Source organism: Mustela lutreola, chromosome 4, assembly GCF_030435805.1.
Source record: "Mustela lutreola isolate mMusLut2 chromosome 4, mMusLut2.pri, whole genome shotgun sequence".
NCBI lineage: Eukaryota > Metazoa > Chordata > Mammalia > Carnivora > Mustelidae > Mustela > Mustela lutreola.
Genome location: NC_081293.1, coordinates 169,364,300 through 169,387,138, shown reverse-complemented (window position 1 = coordinate 169,387,138; position 22,839 = coordinate 169,364,300). Strand labels below are relative to the sequence as shown.

Here is a 22,839-nt window from a genome sequence, read left to right as displayed (position 1 = left end):
ATGGATAGTTTCTCAACTATTTTATTTTGAATAGCTGTTTTGAATGTGCTGTTTAGGGAATACACATTAGACTAAAACAACTTCAACCAAATACCAGTTTAGGATGTTTACAGAAGTCAAATGATGAATGACTATAAAGTAAAGATATTTAAGACTAAAGACTTAGTGATTATTTGTGGATATGTAATCTTATAATTCTAAGTGTTAGAAATCACTGTAAACGTATCCCTTAAGAATTATTTTCAAAAGCAACATAGAAAATGGTTATATTTTGAAGACCATGAATTTATTTTTATTGAACTGATACAATCAACTCTAATATTACATGAATGGGTACCTGAGGCTTAGGATAAGTTTCCAGAAACAACATCATATGCAGAATCAAGGAGTTCTGAAGCACACATAACTTGGATATGAAGATGATATGGTCTGGAAACTATCAAATGACTCAAAAGAGGGTTTTAGAGATGTCATCAATATGAGAAGCTGTATATGAAGAGTCTACATAGATGGGTTTCATAAAATGTGAGAGTGGGAAACCCAACCAAATATGTGATCTGAAGTAAGTAAATCGGGCCTAAATACTGGCTTGACCCCTAGAATTTAAAAGACCCCCCCCCCCCTCTTTTGGGCACTCTCTCTGTCTGATCCTGTGACAGAAACTCTCTGTACATGGTAGAAGCTCGGACAGGGCCAGAAAACCCCTGCCATGGCTTTGCTTACACACTGAGGACCAGGCAGAAGCCTCAGCAGAAAATTACTGCTGCAGCTTTCCTTCTCTACAGAGCACACAATAGCCTCTCCATAAAGATCTGCTGGACTAGAAATGTTAATAACAAAACTACAATATATGTGTTTATTCACCAAACTTTATGCCAAAACAAAAGCTCTGTTCCAAGAAATTGTCAAAAGTGTCACCTGATATCTTCCCAAATAAAGCTGCCAAGACAAAATGGAGTCGTCTTATTGTATAGTCTTTCCAAACAGGTTTGATTTTGTAAATCATTGTTTTGTGTGAGTAATGGCTCTCTTGGTGCTTTCATTTCAAGATGAAGCTAGGAAATGATTGTATGCTGATTATTGGAACAATCTAGGTCTTTTTGTGAACTGGTATATGAAAACTGAGAATGTGGGTAGTCTCATTCTCAGAAGAATTTCAATTGTTAGTAACCAGAGAAGATAAACAGGCAAATAAGTAGAAGAGGTTTGAAGGTATTTGTTTTTATGGAATTTGGCCAGTGCAAAACTTGGCTTCCCTTATAAGAAGGTTATGTTGGCAAGCTCCATCTTGTTTTCCACAGGAATTTTTGTGATGGAAATGATAATGGTTTCAGGTGCAGTTGGTGCATTTGGGGCATTTTTCCTGGGTGATAAAACTGACCTGAATTTCATCAGATAATCCTGCCTGTTTGTTTCTTTTGGAACACTAAAAGAGTGAAAGGGGTAGAAAAGCTCAAATGTATTTTGACAATTTCTAGAATTGATAAATACTTTTACATCAGAGGGTTGAAATGCACAAAATAATGAAATAGGATACCAATATACCCTCATACGGCAAAGTCTCTTTTTAAATTTTTAACAGAACAAGATTTAGATAGCAAAGTCATGAGCTTTCTTAGAGGCCCTAGAGGAACTCCTAATAGAATCTTTTTAAACTTGTGTTTCTGATGCAATTTATTGGATACAAAAAAGTGTTTTTTCTGGAATGATATTAATATTCATTTTTTCCATAATTCCAGGTTTCTGAAAGTCTTTTTATTTCTTCTCATTCTTTTGTATTTTCTAGTGAAGAAAAGGGGCAGCCACATGAGAAATCCTGTAGCTTCTTACAGAGTTTGCAACATATATGACATGAATGCAGGAAGAAGTAAGTCTTAATTGGGACTTATGCATGTATATTATTTTTTATTCCTAGACTTCAGAGGGGTAAGGAGGGAAGTTATGTCTTTAGTTCACTAAAACATGAATTCATTTTCTCAGAAGTATTTTTTTAGCTTTATAAAAAGTAATTTGGGATATGCCTGGGTGGCTCAGTAGAATAAGCATCCAACTCTTGATTTAAGCTCAGGTCATTAACTCAGAATCCTGAGACTGAGTCTTGTGACCCGCTCTGCACTCAGGAGTCTGCTTGAGATTCTCTCTCTCTCCCTATGCCCTTCCCCTGCTCACATGAGCGCTCTTTCTCAAATTAAAATAAATAAACAAACAAATAAAATCTTAAGCAAATGTTATTTGGAGTTTCCATTTGGGGTAGTATCACAGATATTTTAGCAAGAGTGAACCAAATGTTTCTGAATTCATATGTCGTTGGTACCCTTTAGCATATTATATACTTTCTTTTTATCAAAGGTATGTTTAATGTCCTTTTGCTTACAATTATAACCATTATTACAGAGATTAAAGACTGCTAAAGTAGTGAGATGTGGATTTCCAAAGTCAAACCATCTTAGAAAAGCTGTATTATTTGTTTATCCAGTTAGGATCACTAGTGGTTGTTACGTTAGGTGGTGTAGCCAGGTTCACATGTTTGAATGTGGGTCCAAACCAAGGGAGCCCAAGGCTGCAGAGAATTCCTGATTTGGTGCTCTTCCTCTAGCGCCAAGTGATCTGATGGCTAGTAGGATAAATCGATCCTCTGGGTATAGCTGGTAGCTTTTACTGTATCTAAAACAAAGCAACAAAGAATGTCCCTAACATTTCATGTGAAAATACACTTTCATATAGGTATAAACAAGTATTGATCAAAATACTTGTATTTATAAATATCAAATACCAACCAGGTAAAAAATACCTAACTAGAAGGTGGTAGACACGTCTATTCATGTAGAAAATACAAGGAAGGATTTGGGAATATAAACTTCCTCTCTAGTTTTCTAAGTTATTCAGAGAAGTGTATTAGTTCATTTAAAAATATTTTATTTACCAACATTTTAGAAGTTTTTTGTTTGTTTTTAGTTTAATTTTCTTTATATAATGCCCAAAATATAAACCATTCACTTGTATATCAGTAAGTGAATGGCGTTTCATAAAGAAAAAGCCTTCAAACCCACAAATTAACTTAAGCTTCTCATTTTAAATGTTGTAAAGACTACATGGGGATCTCAATAATTGTGTTTTACAGGAACTGCTATTGTGTTAAGCTTTGTTTAAATCTGACCAGAACTATTAAAGCTTATATGAGAAATAAAGTTAATAAAGGTTGACAAACATGTAAAGCCAAACTGTAAAATATTTCCTCTTTTTTTTTTTTTTTAATTTTATTTATTTATTTGACAGACTGAGATCACAAGTAGACAGAAAGGCAGGCAGAGAGAGAGGAGCAGAGCAGAGAGCCCGATGTGGGGCTGGATCGTAGGACCCTGGGATCATGACCTGAGTTGAAGGCAGAGGCTTTAACCCACTGAGCCACCCAGGTGCCCCAATATTTCTTCTTTTAGAACCAGGTGCCCCAATATTTCTTCTTTTAGAACCACATTAATCTTTTCTCAAGCTATGATTTTATATTTAAATCAAGATTCAAATTCTAAATTTTCTTGCAAAGAATGTACAAATATTTCAGATAAAGATCATTTACCAAGCACCAAAAAGTCCTTGATACTCTTTTCTAGACTGCTACTTATTCTGACTTATACTTTATAGTTTATAAATGGGAAATAAATGTGACTTACCCTATTAAAGCAGTGTTCATGGTTGGGTCCATAAAAATGTTGAAGACATCTCACGTTGTTTTTGTTGACAATCTTGTTGAAGAATTCATTGACATATTTGATAGGGAATGCACAGACAGCAGAGCGATTCATTGGTTCAGCTGAATCTGGCTGGCTTCGTGCAAACACTCCATAGAGAATGTCATCATTCAGGTTGGCACCTATTTGCTTAGCGAGGTGGGCCCCAGGCTTACCAACATATGCAGCTTGGAGAATATTAAAGACTTCCTCCCTTGTGGATCTCTTTCTTCTTTTTTCTGTGAGAATACACTCCAGAGGCATTTCCATGTAGGAATGCAATCCAGAGTCTACAGAACAGAACCTGATTACTCTTGTGTGAAAAGTCTGGGCATCTAGAGTTTCTCGTTGGACAGTTAAAAAGTAAATAAAATGATTGCTTTCAAAGGCATGGACATATTTAATAGGGTAGGAATCTCTGAACTCAGGTAGAACATCAATATAAGATTGGTCTGTCAAAAACTTGAAACCATCTTGCGTTTCCTTTAGCCTTCTCACTGATATTGAATGCAATGAATGGTCTGGATGGGACGAGGAATTTATGGTATTGCCCACGAAGAAGTTGATGAACCGAGTCTTTTCAGATATCAGGACTTTGGTTCCCAGGGCACTCACCACACAGTCAGGGCACTGGCCAGGCTCTTCATCTGCCTGTGGGGAGTACATGCAATGGACTTCCGACTGTATATCAGCAGTATTGCTGCGTGGAAGGACATGTCGCTGGCAGGTCCCTCTCTGGACACTGCCACAACTAATGAGCTGGTCATCATAGTAAATGTCAATAAGTAGAGCCATGTTGATGTTATCTTTCCAAACAGCGCCCGATAAATTGGCTTTGTGGCTGCAGTCCTGACATGGGGAACAATCTGGGTGTTCCAGCACGGGCCCAGTCTTGTACTCAGCAACCTTCTGAAGGTCTTTGTCATTTAAAACGTAAATATAGTTAACTGCACCGAGGTAAATATGATGCTTGTGTAAAACAACATTCTGGATGGGTGTTTCTGCAGTAAAGTTGGGAAGCTGGTACTTCATGTTCACATTCATCTCAGACTTCACTAGTGCCTCTTTGCACTCCCCACAGCTCCTCTGCACCAAGGTAAACAGAAGTACAAGGATGCCAGGTGCCAGCACAGCAGGGGCCCTCATGGTGAGAAGCTTATCTGCCAAAACATGTTCAAGGCGAGAGCAGTTTAGTTGTCATTAGAAACAAAGAAGAAACTGAAAGAACCATACCAGTTAAACTATTAGAAACAAATCTTCCTAACTGGAATTTTTACATCAAGTGAAAACAAAAAACTAACGATTTCACATAAAGATGCATTGTGCAGATGGACATGACTCTACATAGTTTAATTTTAGACTCAAGCCATGAACAAGTAATTTTAGAGAACCATTATGAGATGCAAACAATGTTCTGTATTAAAGACAATACAGAAACTAAGTTAGACTCATTTAGCAATGAAGTCAGAAACAGCAAATTTCTTTCTTAACCCCTTGCTGTTGTTTAATGTGGTTTAATATCTGTGGTAATGACTAGGTTGATATTTAAACTTTTTTAGTTAGTCAAGTAAAAGAACTGTGGTTCAGATTCATTTATTCTAGAAATCACAGCAGGCATTGTTTCCTTGGGAGCATGTAGAATTACTAGGCTAAATTTAGCTTCCTTGTGGAAGAAAACAATCATAAATTCTAGAAGCAATATGATCACATGCTGTTTATAGGATTTTGTGTGCAGAGGAAAGGTATGGTTATAATTTGGCTATAGCTGACCTATTGTTTTGGATAGACAAATGCTTAACTTAGTGTAAGATCACTGGAAACATAAAAACAATAAGCTGAAAATGTATAACATAAAATATAATGTTCAAGACTAAAGTCCTAGAATTATTTCTCAGGGAAAAACAACATATTGCTCATTACCAAGTCAAAAGCTATTTAGTAAAAAAAAAAAAAAAAAACCACATTATTTTAACATTCCATTGTATGCACATGGACAATATTTCTAACTAGTTATCATGAATGCATTTGTTTTTCACTTTTGAAAAACTTAAGGTACATGAGTTATAAACACTGTTAGTTCTACTTATAAAAGTTGTAGGCAGGGTGGTAGGTTAACAAGGAGAGGCCTCAGAAGGAATAGAACCAAATAGCTATTACTTTTTTCCCCTCCTTTTTTAGTGCATAATTCTGACAAGACAAAAGGAACTTTAAAAAACTTACTAGGCATTATAACCATGCCAAAGACTAACCCTAGGTCTACAAAATCACAGCAGAATTCGCTAACAACTAGTATGTGCACAGCTCTGTATTTGCATTATGGAAATGGGTGTGGCACTTTCAGTGAACCTACGCTGTGGTGGAGAGGCAATGCACATATGCAAATAACTATAGTACACAGCATTATAATATCCTGCATAGCACAAATCAAGAGCTAAAAGCATCAAGGGAGGGAGATACGACTTATACTTAGAATTTCTATGATAATGAGAAATAGGGACAAGTCCACTATGTTGTGAGGTTCAGGAAAGGAAGGACAATGTTTGTTTGACTCATCACTCTTTCCCAAGGATCTGATATAGAGGCTAGAACACTGTAGGTGACAAATAAATATATGTTGAATAAATAAGTGAAAAAAAAGGAGCCTGGGTGGCTCAGTTGTTAAGCATCTGCCTCCAGTTCAGGTCATGATCCCAGGGTCCTGGGATCAAGCCCTGCATTGAGCTCCTGCTCTGCAAGAAGCCAGCTTCTCCCTCTCCCACTTTGCTGCTTTTGTTCTCTCTCTTCCTGTCACTCTCTGTCAAATATCTAAGTGAATAAAAATCTGCCAATAAGCTCAAAGTTATAGAAAAGGTTAAGTGTAGTAGCCAGAACGTGAATCCAAATCTTTTTTGACTCCAAAATCAAAGATAATTTTACCCTACCAAATTGACAGGAATTGTAGACATTATTTAAAAGGTAATAGAAGGTAATAGAAAAGTCAAGGATTTTGAGCTGGAGAATCATACTTGAAGTTTTACTTTAGAAAGACTGATCTGGAAGCAATGTGGCTGAGAGTAGGGTGTAGAACATAGCAACAGGAAGACCAGGTGATAGGATATTATTTAGTCCATAACCTCATTATCTATAAGGGCCAGAACCAAGATGGTATCCCCAAGAATAGAAAGGAAGCAATTAATGAGAGAATATTTGAGTAAATAAGATTTGACATCTCAGTTGGTGGAGTACAAAAGAGAATGCAAAGATGACTAACAGTTATCTGGGAAAAGGGGGAATGATTTAAAAACTAGGGTAGTCAATAGGAGGAAGTTAGGCTAAAGATGGACAAATATGATAAGTTGGTTTTAAATATGTTGAGTTTCATGTGTTATTGGGAAATGAGTGAAAACGTTCTACTACAGGGATGACTAGTAGGTTTTACATTGTTCATCAGGAAGTAGATGCCTCAAGTAAGTGAGGAATAAGGATTTCAACAGAGCATCTGTGCCAACCAATAGAGGCAAATGACAAGGATTCTGAGGAGAAGTCTGCCCTTACTAGGAAGGTGGAGTGATCAGTCTTAGGTAAGACAATATCTGCCTGGGGTGAGACAGTGGTAAGTGGAAGTATGAGTGCTTGGTAGAGTAATTGGGACTTGAGTTGGATTAGGAATAAACTTTGCATGTTATCTACACAGAGATAATGGTTAAAATCAAGAGTAAGTTCATGGAGGGACAAGGTGAAGGAAGAAAAAAGTTGTATGAAGGAAATCTTGGGATTATTCACATTGGAGAAACAAAGGAAGGCATCAAGGGAGGTAAGTTCAGTGAGGTGTCAAGACAGCCGATGTTGTACTGTGTCACAGAAACCAGGTGAGGGACTTGAGGAGGACATGACTTTCAAGAGAGTAAGCTCAGTAGATTCATTAGTTGTACTGGATACTAAATTACAAGGAAATGTATGGTAAGGAAGTAGAATGTTTATCAAAGGAAGGGCAAGCAAATCAGGGTCAAGAAAGATTTATTGTTTTTAAAGATTTTATTAATCTGTCTGAGAGAGAGAGAGAACATGCACAAGCGGGGGTAGTGGCAGAAAGAGGAAGAAGCAGGCTCTCCACTGAGTAAGTTGCTCAACGTGGGACTTGATGGCAGAACTCTGGAATCACGACCTGAGCCAAAGGCAGACACTTAACTGACTGAGCCACCCAGGCATCTCTTCCAAAGTTTATTCTTAAGTTGTAGGAAAGAAATGTGTTTATTTGTAGATCTTTCTCCCACTAATATTTATTGGGTATCTACTAAGGACTAGGCATGGTGGTAGGTTCTGGGAATACAGAGGTATGGTGCCTTTCTCTAGGAAGCTCAGAGTCACTTGATGGAGGACTGAGAGACAGTTATGAGAATGCAAAAAAAGGGCAGCCAACCACATAGGAAAAGATGCTAGAGCTGAGCCTTGAAGGAGGAAGATGATGAAAGGAAATTCCTGGTAGGCACAGCAGTTTGTATGAAAATATACAGAGGCAGGAAAGAACATATGGCATGGTCAGAAGAACCGCAAGTAGCTGAGCCCAGAGAAATGGGAGAAACCAAGGCAAGCAAATGGGGGGAAATAAAATTTGTTGAAGCAGTATTCCAAAAGAGTTAAAAGAGGCATTACTAAGAGCCTGAAACATAAGAAAGATCATTTTCTGATACAGCGGGTGAGGAAGTCAGATAAAGTACAGAGACACTGGGCTTCAGGGCATATGATCTCAACATTATAAAAATAAATTAGGGTATATGACCACATTGAAATAGTTACAGAAGAGGTACTAGGATCTTCAGAGCAGAGAAAGAGGTTTAGAATAGCTACAACAAGGCATGCAAAAAGAGGTCAGCAAGAAATGAAAAGGATTACATAATAGTTCTAAGTTCTCCTTTAAGATAAAGCACAATGTGTTGTGACTTTCTCTTCACATAGAAAGAGTTTTCATCGGACCAGAGGGCGAAGCAAAAGCAAAGTGTGTCATTAAGGTGAAGAATTGAAAGAGGTATAAGCCATATAATAATACAAATAATATAACATGTACGGAATGCTTACTATGTATGTGCTAGGCATTCTGCTAAATCCTCTGATTTACTCCTTATAAACACACTTTGAAGTAGAGAGTAGTATTATTCTCCTCTTCTAGATGAGCAAGCTTGCCAAGAGTCACACAGAACTGAATTCAATCCCACATCTGGCTGACAAGAATCTGTCCAGGCTCTTAAATGCTTCACTAGTACTGAAGCAGCTTCCTGAGGTAAGAGAGTACACTGGAGTAGAAGTCAGATAATCAGAGCTCTGGTTCTTGCTCTTTTCCTCTCCAGCTCTAAGACTCTGGGTGACTCATTTGCCTCTAAGTCCAGGGTCCAATCCTCACAGGATTGTTTTAAGTATCGAAAAGAAATCTCATATTTGAAAGCTTTGACCATTATATAGTGTATGCATATATAAATGCAGAGTGTTGTACTTGCTATTTATGTATTTAATTCTCATTGTTTTGAAATGTACTAGAAAACTTTGGGGGGTGCTTGGGTGGCTCAGTTGGTTAAGTGTCTGACTTCAGCTGACATCATGATTCCAGAGCCCAGGGAGCCCTGCATCAGGCTCTTTGCTTGGTGGAGAGTCTGCTTCCCAGCCTGCTCATGCTCATTCCCTCCATCTCTCTCTTTCAAATAAATAAAATCTTAAAAAAAAATTTTTTTTGGCCATAGTGGGGGAAATGACAAGGAGTATAGTGGGGGGAATGACAAAGAATAGAAGAAAAGAAGGGTTTAAGACAAGTTGTCCTATTAGAAGATAAAAACAAATTCCAAGCAAACTATATATGCATCTAAAACTTCTAGAATATATTATGGGGAAAAATTAAATGAACTTCTCAATATGATATTAGCATGTCTTCTAAAATTTGGAACATTAGCCCACTACATAATTTATCACTATATTTTCTTTAGGAAAAGTAATAAAGGAAGAAAAGAAATGAACCATTACTGCCAAAAGAAAAAAAGCATTACAATCAATTTGCATCTTAGTTGATACCCATTAATGCAGTGTAGAGGGTGAATTTTTTTTTCTTTTAGGCTTTTTTTTTTTTTTAAAGATTTTATTTATTTATTTGACAGACAGAGATCACAAGTAGGCCGAGATGCAGGCAGAGAGAGAGGGGAAAGCAGGCTCCCTGCTGAGCAGAGAGCCTGATGTGGGGCTCCATCCCAGGACCCTGGCAAAGGCAGGGCTTTAACCCACTGAGCCACCCAAGCACTCTTCTTTTAGGCTTTTTGAAGGGGCCTTTAAAATGATCTTATTTTTAAAAAATCTGTACTATTATATTATGGTTTAAAAATAAGGTTCATATCTTAAAGTTGGCATATAAATCACTGACAATACTAATTCTCAATTAATTAAGAATCGAAGAAAATGTACAAATATACTAAAGGGCTTTTTTGTTATCTCACTTGAGGCGATGGCAAGTCATAAGAAAACCAGAAGGGAAAGAGGATATTTTTTTGTTTTAGGAAAAAAAATTACAGAATATCCCTGGAGTTTGTTAACTCAGTCTCCCTCATCTTTTTTTACATTTTCTTGATAGCAAACAGTGATGCACTTTTCAAACTGAAAAATCAAAGAAAGATTAATTTTTTAAAAAAATTAAAGCAAAAAAATAGAACTAAAACCCATTGTCAACAACAGGATTTTAAATTAAAATACAGGTTTCTGTTTAATCCTCAGATAATGAGAAAATGTAAACACCCCATTTCCTTGATCATTTCAATTAATTAAGTCTCCTTCCCATTAGCAAAGATATGTATTGGTCAGACTAGATCTCCTTCAGGAAATAACTTTCATAAGGAATGGAGGGAAACCTTTTGGAAGTATTTATTGCTGAGCGGTATAGCCTAATGACACTGTTGGTTAAATAAGGGACAGCTAAGTGTTCAAGTGCACAAACTCAGGAGACAGACTGTGAGGTTTATATCCATTTGCTGTCTGTGAGTCCTTTTGGCAAATAACTTCTCTGAGCCTCCGTTTTCTCATCTGAGATATGGGAGTGATTATAATACCTACCTCACTTGTTGTGATGGTTACTCTGACAGCTCAATGAGTAAAGGCATGTAAACCGCGCTTGACAGGGAGGAGGTCAATAAATGTTCTCTAGTACTCTTGTTTGTTCATATACTCAAATACACTATGTTCCAGATAGTTTGTATTGTGATGATACAAAAATGAATAAAATGTTTCACAACTGTCCATGAGATCTCAGACTAGTAGAGAAGACAGACAAACAGACCACAGTTTAAACTCAGTGTGGAAAGGTCTACGGGAATCTCTGAGGGGAGCTTCATGAGGCTAGGGGAGCCAGGCAGGCATCAATCAATCATGATCCCTTCCTCATAAGGCACTCACACCCTGAGATGTAGCATGAGGGAGAACCTGAGTTTGAGTTGAGGCAGTGCAGCTGAGCAGTTGTATGCCCAAAGCCAGTCTCCCAACTACTTTGGCCTCAGCTGCTTTCTTATTTGTAAAATAATAGTGTTGATCGAGTCATGTGCTGGTGGTGCCCTCTGTGGAGTATTTACACCACAGAAATTGGCAAGTATTACAAATCAGGACTTTTTTTCTCCCTGAAAGCATGAAGATTAAATATTTACAAGCACACTCCTAGGCTGAACTAATGACCTTCAAAATTATTTTCTAACTGTAATAATTTTCAACTCTGAGATTGTTTTTCTAAAATAACATTTTACTTCAATATGTGCTGGCACATATTGCTTTTTCTTTTCTATCTATATAATCTGCCAGATCGGGATGTGTGAGCAATTTTAATATTTATATTGGTAGTGACTCCAGAAATACTTTCACTTTTCATATATTTTTGTCTTGATACATTTATTCCTGTGATATGCCTAGATCAGGCTTTCAATATACAATGTTTTCTTTTTCTTTCTTTCTTTTTTTTTTTTTTTACTGTTTCTGTTTTTTCTTTCTTTCTGAAATAGTGCTGGCCATTTAGCCAACTTTGTGCTCCTTACTAAAAGGAAAACGTAAAGATGATTCAGACAGATTGACTAATTCATTCTCTTAAAATGTTGTACACATAGCAGGTGAAACTGAATCATCCATAAAACATTTTTTATTTCTTTTCAGTTGATAGTTAAGATAATCTCACTGGCAAAATATTTCCTGGGAGTAATTACCAGAATGGCACCTTGGCCATTAAACTGTTGGTATTTAGGAGTATTTCCTTTAAAGAGGATTGTTCTGTTAGCTAGGAGGATCAGCTCAGCCTAAACTTAAGACCAGTTACTCCACTCTGTCTGCCATCTATCTGCCTCTAGTTTTTTCACTAAACTGCCTTACATAGGTTTTTCATTCTCTAGAAATACATTTAATTCCCTAAGAGTTTATTGAGTAGCCACCTGTGACTATCATACTACTACTGTTGTCACTATTGTTCTCCTCATCAGTAAAAACCTATTACAAAGCACTTGTGTGTTAGGTTCAAGCACTGATTCCTCAGGAAAAAACACCACAGGTGTAATGGGATATATTTGTAAGAGACTCTCCAGACTTTGACAGGAGTAACTTTGCTTTTTTAGGAACTTATTTTCTTAGAAATTATAATACTTTATAATTAGATAGCACTGTAGAGTTTACAAAGGACTGTAAGTCACATCCTCACCTCTAATCTGCATAATTGTCTTACAAGGTGAGCATTATTTCCTTTCAGATGACAAAACTGAGATTCAAAGATTAAAAATTATCTAAAATGTCCTAGCCAGGGGCACCTGGGTGGCTCAGTGGGTTAAGCCTCTGCCTCTCACTCAGGTCATGGTCTCAGGGTGCTGGGATCGAGCCCGGCATTGGGCTCTCTGCTCAGTGGGGAGCCTGCTTCCCCCTCTCTCTCTGCCTGCCTCTCTGCCTACTTGTGATCTCTCTTTCTGTCAAATAAATAAATAAAACCTTAAAAAAATAAGTAAATAAAATAAAATGTCCTAACCATGTAATACAGTTCTTATAAGTGTATTTCTAATGCTTTTAAAAAATGTATCTTGTTTATTTGAGCTGTTTTAAATTATTTCATTTCCTGAAAATAATTTTTATTCAAAAGGTATAATATTTTAGTAAATATTTGTTTTAACCAATTTAACTACTTTAACTCTCACTGTCTCTAATACTGGCAACTCTTTTGAAAACTCTCCCTCCTCTCTTAATGGGGCTGTCATCACATGGCTTACCTCCCTTACCACAAGGTGAGCTTGCAAACCAAGCTGGCCTTTCAATGAACTTTTCTTTTGATGCAGAGCTTAGTGGGGATAAGCACATGACCAAAGCAAGACCAGTCAGTCTTTTTGAGATTTAATATAGATTTAATATAATACTGAGAAAGGACCTCTCTCTTTGAAAGATCACAAGTACTAAAGATGATGTTAATTTAGAATGTCTGATGCCCAACTTTGCCATTAGGTGGAGAAATCCTGCCTGAACAGAAAACTGACACAAAGGGCAGGAGAACCCAGACATGGAGAAAGGCAGGTTCCCCATGTTAGTGTTTGAAGATCTGTACCCACCTGGTCTTAAGCTAATAGGAAATCTTTTCTTCCTTTCACTCTTCTCCCCCCGCCTCCCCTTTTGGAGATACTACAAACCTGTGAGTTCAAACACAAAGTCAAGTGCATAAAAGCAATTTTAAGTAAAATATTCAAGTAATTAGAATGAAAAACAAAGGTGGGTCCCTTACTTACTTGAATAATTACTTTAAATATTTCATTTATTAGTTAAATTAGTTTCATCTATTAGTTAAAATTTCTGAGGTAGTATACTATTTTCTCCCTGCCATACAATTTCAAAAAAAAATTTTTACAATAGTTACATAACATAATCTCAAGACAGAAATAATGTATGTAAGTGAAGAGGCAAGATATAAAAAGTGGAAAAAATTTCAAGCCTGCTTTTAAGTATATAAAAGGGATTTATGATGATGGAAAATGGCTGAGGCCCCATATTAAGGAAATTGCAGCCATAAAAAACAGTAATAGTTAAATCTCCAGGAGGACTTGCCAGAGTGAAATCCTAAGAAAAATTCTCAGCCCTCTCTACACTTACACTAGTTCTATTAACTTTAAAAGTAGGCGCAGAAAAGCGCGAGAGAGAAAGAATACAAGTGGGGTGAGACGCAGAAGGAGAAGCAGACTGCCCATAGAGCACGGAACCTGAGCTGGAGGTCCAACCCTGGGACTTCAGGATAGCGATCTGAGCCAAAGGCAGATGCTTAACTGACTGAGTCACGCAGGTGCCCCAGGAAAGAAGATTCTAATAGGAGGTTCCTGATGGTAATTACAATACTGTATTATAAACATTCACTGTTTATGAAGAATCATATTATATCACACAATAGTTAATGAAATATTTGTGAGGATCCACTGTATACCATACACTTATCTAGATACTGAGAATTCCAACTTTCAAAAAACTATATAGTCTGTGGATTTGAAGACAGCAAGATAAATGCTAAAAACCTAAGTTTGTAACCTAAAGTGAAAAGTGACGGGATCTACTGGGCTGTAGAGAAAGCAAATTCTAAAACATGTTTTGTTGAACATTCGAGTCTTATGCCTAAAGATTTCACAGTGTTACGATCATTAAAAAAATGTCTAAACTGACTTTAGAAAGATAAAACAATTTGCTGCATCAAAACATCCCATCTAGTTTAGCCAGATATTACTTTGACAATGATTTTTTTTTCCTTTTCTTTCTTTTTTTTTTTTTTTTTTTTTTTTTTAGAGAGGGAGAGAGGGAGAGAGTGGAAGGAGGAGCAGAGGGAAAGGAAGAAAGAGAATCCTGGAGTAGGCTCCGTGCCCCACAATCCCACAACCTCGAGATCATGACTCGAGCTGAAATCAAGAGTTGGACACTTAACCAATGGAGCCACCCAGATGCCTCTACTTTGAGACAATGATTTCTAACAGAAGTTGGGAGGACCGAGGAAATCTTGAGGATTTTTCAGCATCCAACTACTTTTTCATATGAACACATTTAAATGATCTAAATACTCATAAGTTAGTCCTATGTCTAATATTTACAGACAAATTTGCTTGATAACATTCTTCCCAATAACTCATAACACTTTCTAGAGAAGAGGTGAGGTGCAGTGGAGAGAGTATGGGGCTTTGTTATCAGATGGACTTTGATGTGATGTGAATCTGGGCTTAACCATTTACATATTTTATGACTAAAGTGTTATAACGTGTCAGTTGCTTTATCTAAAACATGGGGATAATGGTATATGTCTTGGGGTTGCCCATGAGGGTTAGGGATAAATCATGAGACCATGGAATTTAATCATGCAGCATATACTGACATTCAATAAATGTAGCTACATGCTTATCCTAAGTTGTGTTTTAGCCAGTTTTTTCATGCCTTCATCAAATATGAGGAACCTGGCACAGTCTACTGGGTCAGCCCACTCCAAATACTTGGTGACTGTTTCATCACTATAATTTTCTCAGTTTAAATATTATTATTTCTTATTTTCCCATCCTTTGGCCATTTGTGGTTTTCCTCTAAACCTGTCTCAAGTTCTTGAAGTCCTTCTTAAGTTGTCCTCTAAGGCAAAGCCATGGTAAGGGTCGTCTATGCTAAAAACAACAAAAAGGGAACCATTACTTTACCACTTTAAAAGATGAGCAAACTTATACACCCACTTAAGTTTAGCAAATAAAGATATAGTATTCCCAGTTAATTTGTATTCCCAGTTAAATTTGAATCTCAGATAAATAATGCCTAATTTTTTTAGTATAAATACTTCCCATGAATATATTTTATGTGACAATCTTAGTTACAAGCAAATGAAGAAAAATAAAGGAATAATTATCCTTTTTATTAACAAAACTCAGAATGAAAACATTTTGGCCAAACATATTTATCTATTGCTGTAGAATAATATTTTTAAGGTTTTTGTAGCACATACATGTTGCAAAACTGCATACGATTATTTTTGTTTTTGTTGTATTATTCCTGTGTGTTTAAAACATGCTGTTTTCTCTTTTTAAAGATTTTTTTTATTTTTTATTTTTTATTTAAGAGACAGAGATCACAAGCAGGCAGAGAGGCAGGCAGAGAGAGAGGAAGGGAAGCAGGCTCCCTGCTGAGCAGAGAGCCTGATGTGGGGCTTGATCCCAGGACCCTGGGATCATGACCTGAGCTGAAGGCAGAGGCTTTAACCCACTAAGCCACCCAGGCGCCCCTAAAACATGCTGTTTTCAAAATGATTACCAGAGCAAACTGTTCTTAACAGGTGATTTTTAAATATCATGTGAAGGTGTAACTATATGAAAGGGAGTAAAAATTCTTTTTTTTTTTTAAATTAAAAATCAAGGGAAAGATTTGTGTGCTTATGGATAAAAGTTATACCATGTATGGCAGCCTGTTATTGACATGAAATTTCTAAAACAAAAAATATCCTTTGATTGTATATTTTATTTGTAACAAATAGTTTAAAAATTTATTTATTGGTGGCTAGAGGGGAAAAGAAGTTAAACATGGTGCAAGGATAATTTTCATGTATTATAATTAATTAATGTTTTAGGAGCTCCTTTAAACACTGATGCTTGATTATTATACCAATGTTATTTCTTTGAAAGAGACCTAAATAGTGCTTTTATTCAGATTCTTATCCAATACTGCATCCCTTCTTCTTCCAATAAACACTTAAAAGCTGAAAATGATTGAATTAAAACATCAGAAAAGGCCAACTGTGCATTTTTTAGTTGTAACATATGACTGAGACCATTGTCCAACTCTGATCTGGTAAGAAAAAAGATAAAAAGAAGAGAACTTCATTATATTCTTAAGATTATCCTTCATACATTCATAATCTGTGAGTAAACATCTTTGTCTTTTTAAGAATTGTTGAAAGTATTCAAGTTCTGGGCAAGGAGAATGAATGGGCATTTGTTTTAACATTGTACATATTGTAAAAAGTCCTGTTGAAAAAATACATAGTCCTGAATGACTAGACAGGCTTTTGTCCCATTAATAAGTTGTAGGTCAGACAAGAATGTTTCATTGTCCTTGAATATGTGTACATTGAAATTTCACTGTTAAGAAAGTGCTAAGATGGGCGCCTGGGTGGCTCAGTGGGTTAAGCTGCTGCCTTCGGCTCAGGTCATGATCTCAGGGTCCTGGGATCGAGTCCCACATTGGGCTCTCTGCTCAACGAGGAGCCTGCTTCCCTCTCTCTCTCTCTTTCTGCCTACCTCTCTGCCTACTTGTGATCTCTCTCTGTCAAATAAATAAATAAATAAATAAATAAATAAATAAATAAAAGTGCTAAGATGCTTGAATCCTATAAAAGTTCTTAAAAATAACTGTCAGCCTAGTGGATAGGTGTAATTTTATAGTCCAGATTTTGTAGAAGTGCTACCTGATTTTCTTCAATTAATCCAGGAACAGCAAATAACATTAAACTACAAATTACATATGAGAAACATCTTCCCAAGTAAGTAAGTGAAAATAAAATAAGCTTAGCAACTTTTTCCAGTCATATTCAAACACAGGGTTGGAACAGGCTAAACCTGACTGAACAGTCAGAATGTGAAACACTAAAGGGAGACAAGTTAGAGAGGAAGCTGGTACATTACTCATTAATGAATCAGCCATTTCCCTCCCTCAGTGCTTGAAAATGTCCTCAGCACAAGGCATGGTAAATTCCAAATGGAGGGGGGGAGATGTGCTCAGAATGAATTGGGATTATATAACTGATCAATCTCTCTGGTATTGTGTAAAGCAGAAATCAAATACTCGTGAGAAATGGTGGTGGTGAATGGACTCCATTTGCACCCTGGTGGCTGTCATGTAAAGACAAACCAGTATCCAGGGAGAGAGAGAGACAAGGTGAGAGGCATAGGGGTGTTAAAGGCCAGGCCTTAACCCCCAAATAGGAGTTATATCCATATGAGATGGTCATTACCCTATATCTCTGTTTTCACTTAGTTCTTAGCGTAAGTCTGAGTTTTATTTTGCTCCCACCTGAGAGCCTCTCTTGGAAATCAGAGTAGATTCTCTGCCAGGGGAATGAACTAGGGACCTTTCTCAAGGTAAATTGTCAGATTGTAATATTTTCCTTTCCAGAAATCATAAAAATACTGTGAATGGAAGGAATATCCAAACCTAGTCATATTTTATATAGATGTGGATCCCTTGGGTGAACGTAATGCAATTCTAACAGTGTTGGGAGAAAAATTAAAAGCATATAAATATCACTATGTTGAGATCAATATATAATCAGAGAATAAAAGAACTAAACAAAACTTTCTATAAAAAATACTTTCAAGGGGCACCTGTGTGGCTCCGTGGGTTAAGCCTTTGCCTTTGGCTCAGGTCACGATCTCAAGGTCCTGGGATGGAGCCCTGCATCAGGCTTTCTGCTCAGCAGGGAGCCTGCTTCCCCATCCCCCTCTGCTGGCCTCTCTGCCTACTTGTGATCTCTCTCTCTGTGAAATAAATAAATAAAATATTAAAAAAAAATACTTTCAAAGGGATAATGAATGCCAAGCAAAAGCTATCCTTGTTAAAAAAAAAAGAAAAAAGAAAAAAGAAAAAAAAAGAACAGTACAGGGTACAGGTACGCCTGAGTGGCTCAGTTGGTTAAGTACCTGCTTTCAGTTGAAGTCATGATCTCAGGGTCCTGGGATCCGCTCAGAGGGGAGCCTGCTTCTCCCCTTCCCTCCACCCTCTTGTGCTCACACTCTCTTTCTCTCTCTTTTTCAAATAAATCAATAAAATCTTAAAGAAAAATAGAACAGTACAGAAAAATAAGTACATAAGTACAAAATCCAATTTCTAAAAGTCAGTAAACACTTTGGATCCTTGAAAAATCAATAAACTGAAAGGTTAGGACAAGTTAAAGACAACTGTACTCAGGACTACATTTATATAACTGATCAATTCAAAGAAAAATAATCCAAGGCAGTTGTGTGTGTGCACGTAGGAGGTAGGTGTGTTTGAGGGAGAGAGAAACAGAAAGAGAACAGAGAGGGCAAGACATTAAAAAAAATCAAAAACTTTTCAATCCTATCAGTGTTGGTTACTGATTGGCAGTCCCAGCCTTCTGTACCACTGTGCTATAAAGTGCTATAAAGACAGAAGCACATTGCTGAAGGAACACAGAAGGAAGAACAGGTAATTGTGGCAGACAGAGGTATGGTCAAGGAATACATTAGCATGGTGATATTACTTGACCTGGGTTTTGCAGGTTAAGTTGGAGTTGCTTAGGCATAGTAAAAGCAGGGGACAGACAGGGCACACAGCTAGGCACCGCAGGGAGAAGGTGCAGGCTGTTCAGGAAGCTGTAACTGGCGCAGAGACTATGTGGGTTGGGCTGGTTATGGATGAAACAGGGAAGTTTAGGCTGGGGCCACATCATAGAAAGCCTTATACATCTTGTTGAGGATCTACAGCTTATCTGTAGTGAAGGGTCACTGGGAGGTTTTAAACAGGAGATGGAAATAAGCATAGTAATAACAGCTATGTATTAGACAATTTTGGTGACATTGTGGTGAATGGACTGATGTGGAAAGAATCTAGAGGCCAGAAGACATGATGGAAAGTCACTCCATCTGTCCAGACAATAGAAGATGAAGATTAATAAGAGTGAAGATTCCCCAATCTGTATCTTCATCTTTTTGTTTCCAGACAGTATAGAAATCCATTTCTCAAGTATCAGTTTTGTATATCCAACAGTTATTTAAGACTAAATCTCACAAGATATTTGCAAACGACATATCAGATAAAGGACTTGTGTCCAAAATCTATAAAGAACTTAGCAAACTCAACACCCAAAGAACAAATAATCCAATCAAGAAATGGGCAGAGGCCATGAACAGACATTTCTGCAAAGAAGACATCCAGATGGCCAACAGACACATGAAAAAGTGCTCCATATTACTCGGCATCAGGGAAATACAAATCAAAACCACACACCTCACACCAGTCAGAATGGCTAAAATCAACAAGTCAGGAAATGACAGTTGCTGGCAAGGATGCGGAGAAAGGGGAACCCTCCTACACTGTTGGTGGGAATGCAAGCTGGTGCAGCCACTCTGGAAAACAGCATGGAGGTTCCTCAAAATGTTGAAAATAGAACTGCCCTATGACCCAGCAATTGCACTATTGGGTATTTACCCTAAAGATACAAACATAGTGATCCAAAGGGGCACGTGCACCCGAATGTTTATAGCAGCAATGTCCACAATAGCCAAACTATGGAAAGAACCTAGATGTCCATCAACAGATGAATGGATCAAGAAGATGTGGTATATATACACAATGGAATACTATGCAGCCATCAAAAGAAATGAAATCTTGCCATTTGCGACAACATGCATGGAACTAGAGCGTATCATGCTTAGCGAAATAAGTGAAGCAGAGAAAGACAACTATCATATGATCTCACTGATATGAGGAAGTGGTGATGCAACATGGGGGCTTAAGTGGGTAGAAGAAGAATCAATGAAACAAGATGGAATTGGGAGGGAGACAAACCACAAGTGACTCTTAATCTCACAAAACAAACTGAGGGTTGCTGGGGGAAGGGGGGTTGGGAGAAGGGGGTGGGATTATGGACATTGGGGAGGGTATGTGCTTTGGTGAGTGCTGTGAAGTGTGTAAACCTGATGATTCACAGACTTGTACCCCTGGGGATAAAAATATATGTTTATAAAAAATAAAAAATAAAAAAAAAAGACTAAATCTCACAAATATTAACTGAAGCCTTAATATATGGGAGGTGCTTGGGAGGGTACATCAGTAAACAAAACAAACACCCTGCTCTTGTGGAACTTACTTTCTAGCAGTTAGATCCAGACAACAAATTATACATGTGGTGTGTTACATGTTGATGAGTGTTGTGTTACTGGCAAAAAAAAAAAAAAAAAAAAAAAAAAAGGAGAGAGAGAGAAAGAGAAAGAAAACAGGGTGAAAGGCTCAGGAGCACTTAGAAGGAAGGTGGTGGGAGAGGTCTGCAGCTTTGAAAAATTGGGTAGTTGGCTTTTAAGCAAAGAGTTGAAGGAGGATAGGACTTAGCCACCTGAGATGTGAAAGATAACTTTTTCTTCTTACAGAGGCCAAAGGAACCAAACTGTGAGAAAAGATCAGAGAGGAAAAAAAGAATCAGACCGTATAGGGCATTGTAGGTCACTTGGGCTTTTCCTAGAGTGAATGAAGAGCTATTGTAGGGTGTTGAGCATGGGAGTGAATAAATTTGAATGGAATCACCTTGACTGTGTATGGAAGAAGACTGGTGGTGGCAGGAGAATGGGACAGGGTAAAAATGGAGAAGTAAGATCAGTTTGGAGGCTGCTGCAGTAGTCCAGTGAGTGATGGCAGTGGCTTGCTGAATTCTGGTTATATCTGAGACAGAGCTATGAGGATTTGCTAATGGATTTGGAGATGAGGTGTGTGAGAAAAAAGGAGTCATGAATACTCCAAATATTTTTTTGTAACAGAGAGAAGGATTTTGCCAGTTACTGGTAGGTAGAGAAGCTGATATAGAGCAAGTTTGGCAGGAATGTGTGACGATCAGGGCATGTAGTTCTGTTCATGTTTGAGATACTTTTTGGGTATCCAATTGGAGATACTGAGTATGCAGTTGGATATCTGAGTCCTTGATTTAAGGAGAAAGATCTGTACTAGAAATTTAGGCCGGGAGGCTGTCTGCATATTGATGTTATGAAAAGCCATGAAATTGGATGAGACCACCAAGGAAAGGAGAATGTAGAGGAGGTCTGTGTGCTGGGGCACACCAAAGCTAGGAAGAAGAAGGCAAATGAGACAAAACAGTCAGATGTTCTTTCTGGCACCTCCATTTACTCTCATGAAAACTTGTTCTACCACTCCATATCCTCTCTCAATGTCTAACATTTCTTACTTTTCCAGGACATCATTCTTGACTCCCATTTACAGGTGTTTTAAATATGTCCATCTGCTTCCAACCCCACTGCCACCCATAGTTGAGGGCAGTGTCACTTCTTGCCTGGATAATGAAAACAGCTTCCTATTTGGTATTCCGACTCCATTCTTGTTCCTCATCATCCATTCCCCAATGTACCAGAGATATCTTTCTAAATTGACAATTTGATTATGTAACTTTGCTCTTTAAAAATAGTTTAACTCCTTAGCATTTGAGATCCATGCATGATTTGGACTCTGCCTAACTCTCCAGCCTTGCCTCTTGCAATCACTGCTCCTCTCCCCCAAGGTTCTGGCCACCTTGCCCTTCTTCAAGTTGCTGAAGCAAGTTATGTGCTCTCTTGTTCAGCACACATGGGTCCCTTTTTATGGAATACTCTTGTCCTCACAATCACCCGGTTAACTTACTCTCTCCTCAAGTCTTATCACAGGTGACACTTCTTTCAGGAAGCCTTCTCTTATACCTCTCTCACCCTCTAGGAATGGATTAGAAACTGTTCCACATGCTTCCATATCAAACCTCTCTTCTCTTTAGTTAGACTTTATTATGTTTTGTTGTAATTTACTTATCTGTATCTCCCACTAGACTGAAAGATCCATTTTTAGTTCCTAGCATAGTGTCATTACATAGAACCTGGCAAGGATTTGAAGAATGGATAATGAAATGAATTAATAAAGAATGACTCTGAACAAAGACTTTGGCAGTATGGATATGATAGGGGAAAAAAGATAGATTAGAAAGATATTAAAGAGAAAATTTATATGACAATGATTCAACACGGATTTTGATCATAGGGGAACACTAGGAAGTCAGGGAGGTCTAAAAATGTCATAAACAAAGGTAAGGTAAAAGGCAGAGAAAAGTTTTGGGGCAAAAAAAAAGTTCAGTTAATAACTCTGAGATATCTTTTGGTTATTCAAGTGGAAGTATCCATAAGGTAGCTAATAACATGGGCATGGTGCTCTAGAGCAGAGGGAGTTAGAGCAATTATGAACCACTGGCCTATTAGTGTAGTTGAAGTTATGGATGTAAGTGAGATCACCTATAGGCATGTTCAGTATGCAGAAAGAAGGAATTCAAACTTTATATGTAAAGTTTAAATCTAAATTTAAATGTAAAAAGGAAAGTCTGGTATTTCAGATGCTAGAA

The 22,839-nt window shown here is 37.4% G+C and overlaps 1 protein-coding gene across 2 annotated transcripts in view; it reads right to left on the bottom strand.

Annotated features, from left to right (window-relative positions):
- Positions 1 to 22,839, bottom strand: part of MET (MET proto-oncogene, receptor tyrosine kinase) — a 112,664-nt gene that overhangs the window by 77,716 nt on the left and 12,109 nt on the right. For both annotated transcript variants that reach the window (XM_059171647.1, XM_059171645.1), the window contains exon 2: positions 3,669 to 4,885. In XM_059171647.1, the coding sequence (XP_059027630.1) occupies positions 3,669 to 4,871 (1,203 nt within the window). In that variant the 5' untranslated portion in view covers positions 4,872 to 4,885. The remainder of the gene's footprint in view (positions 1 to 3,668; positions 4,886 to 22,839) is intronic.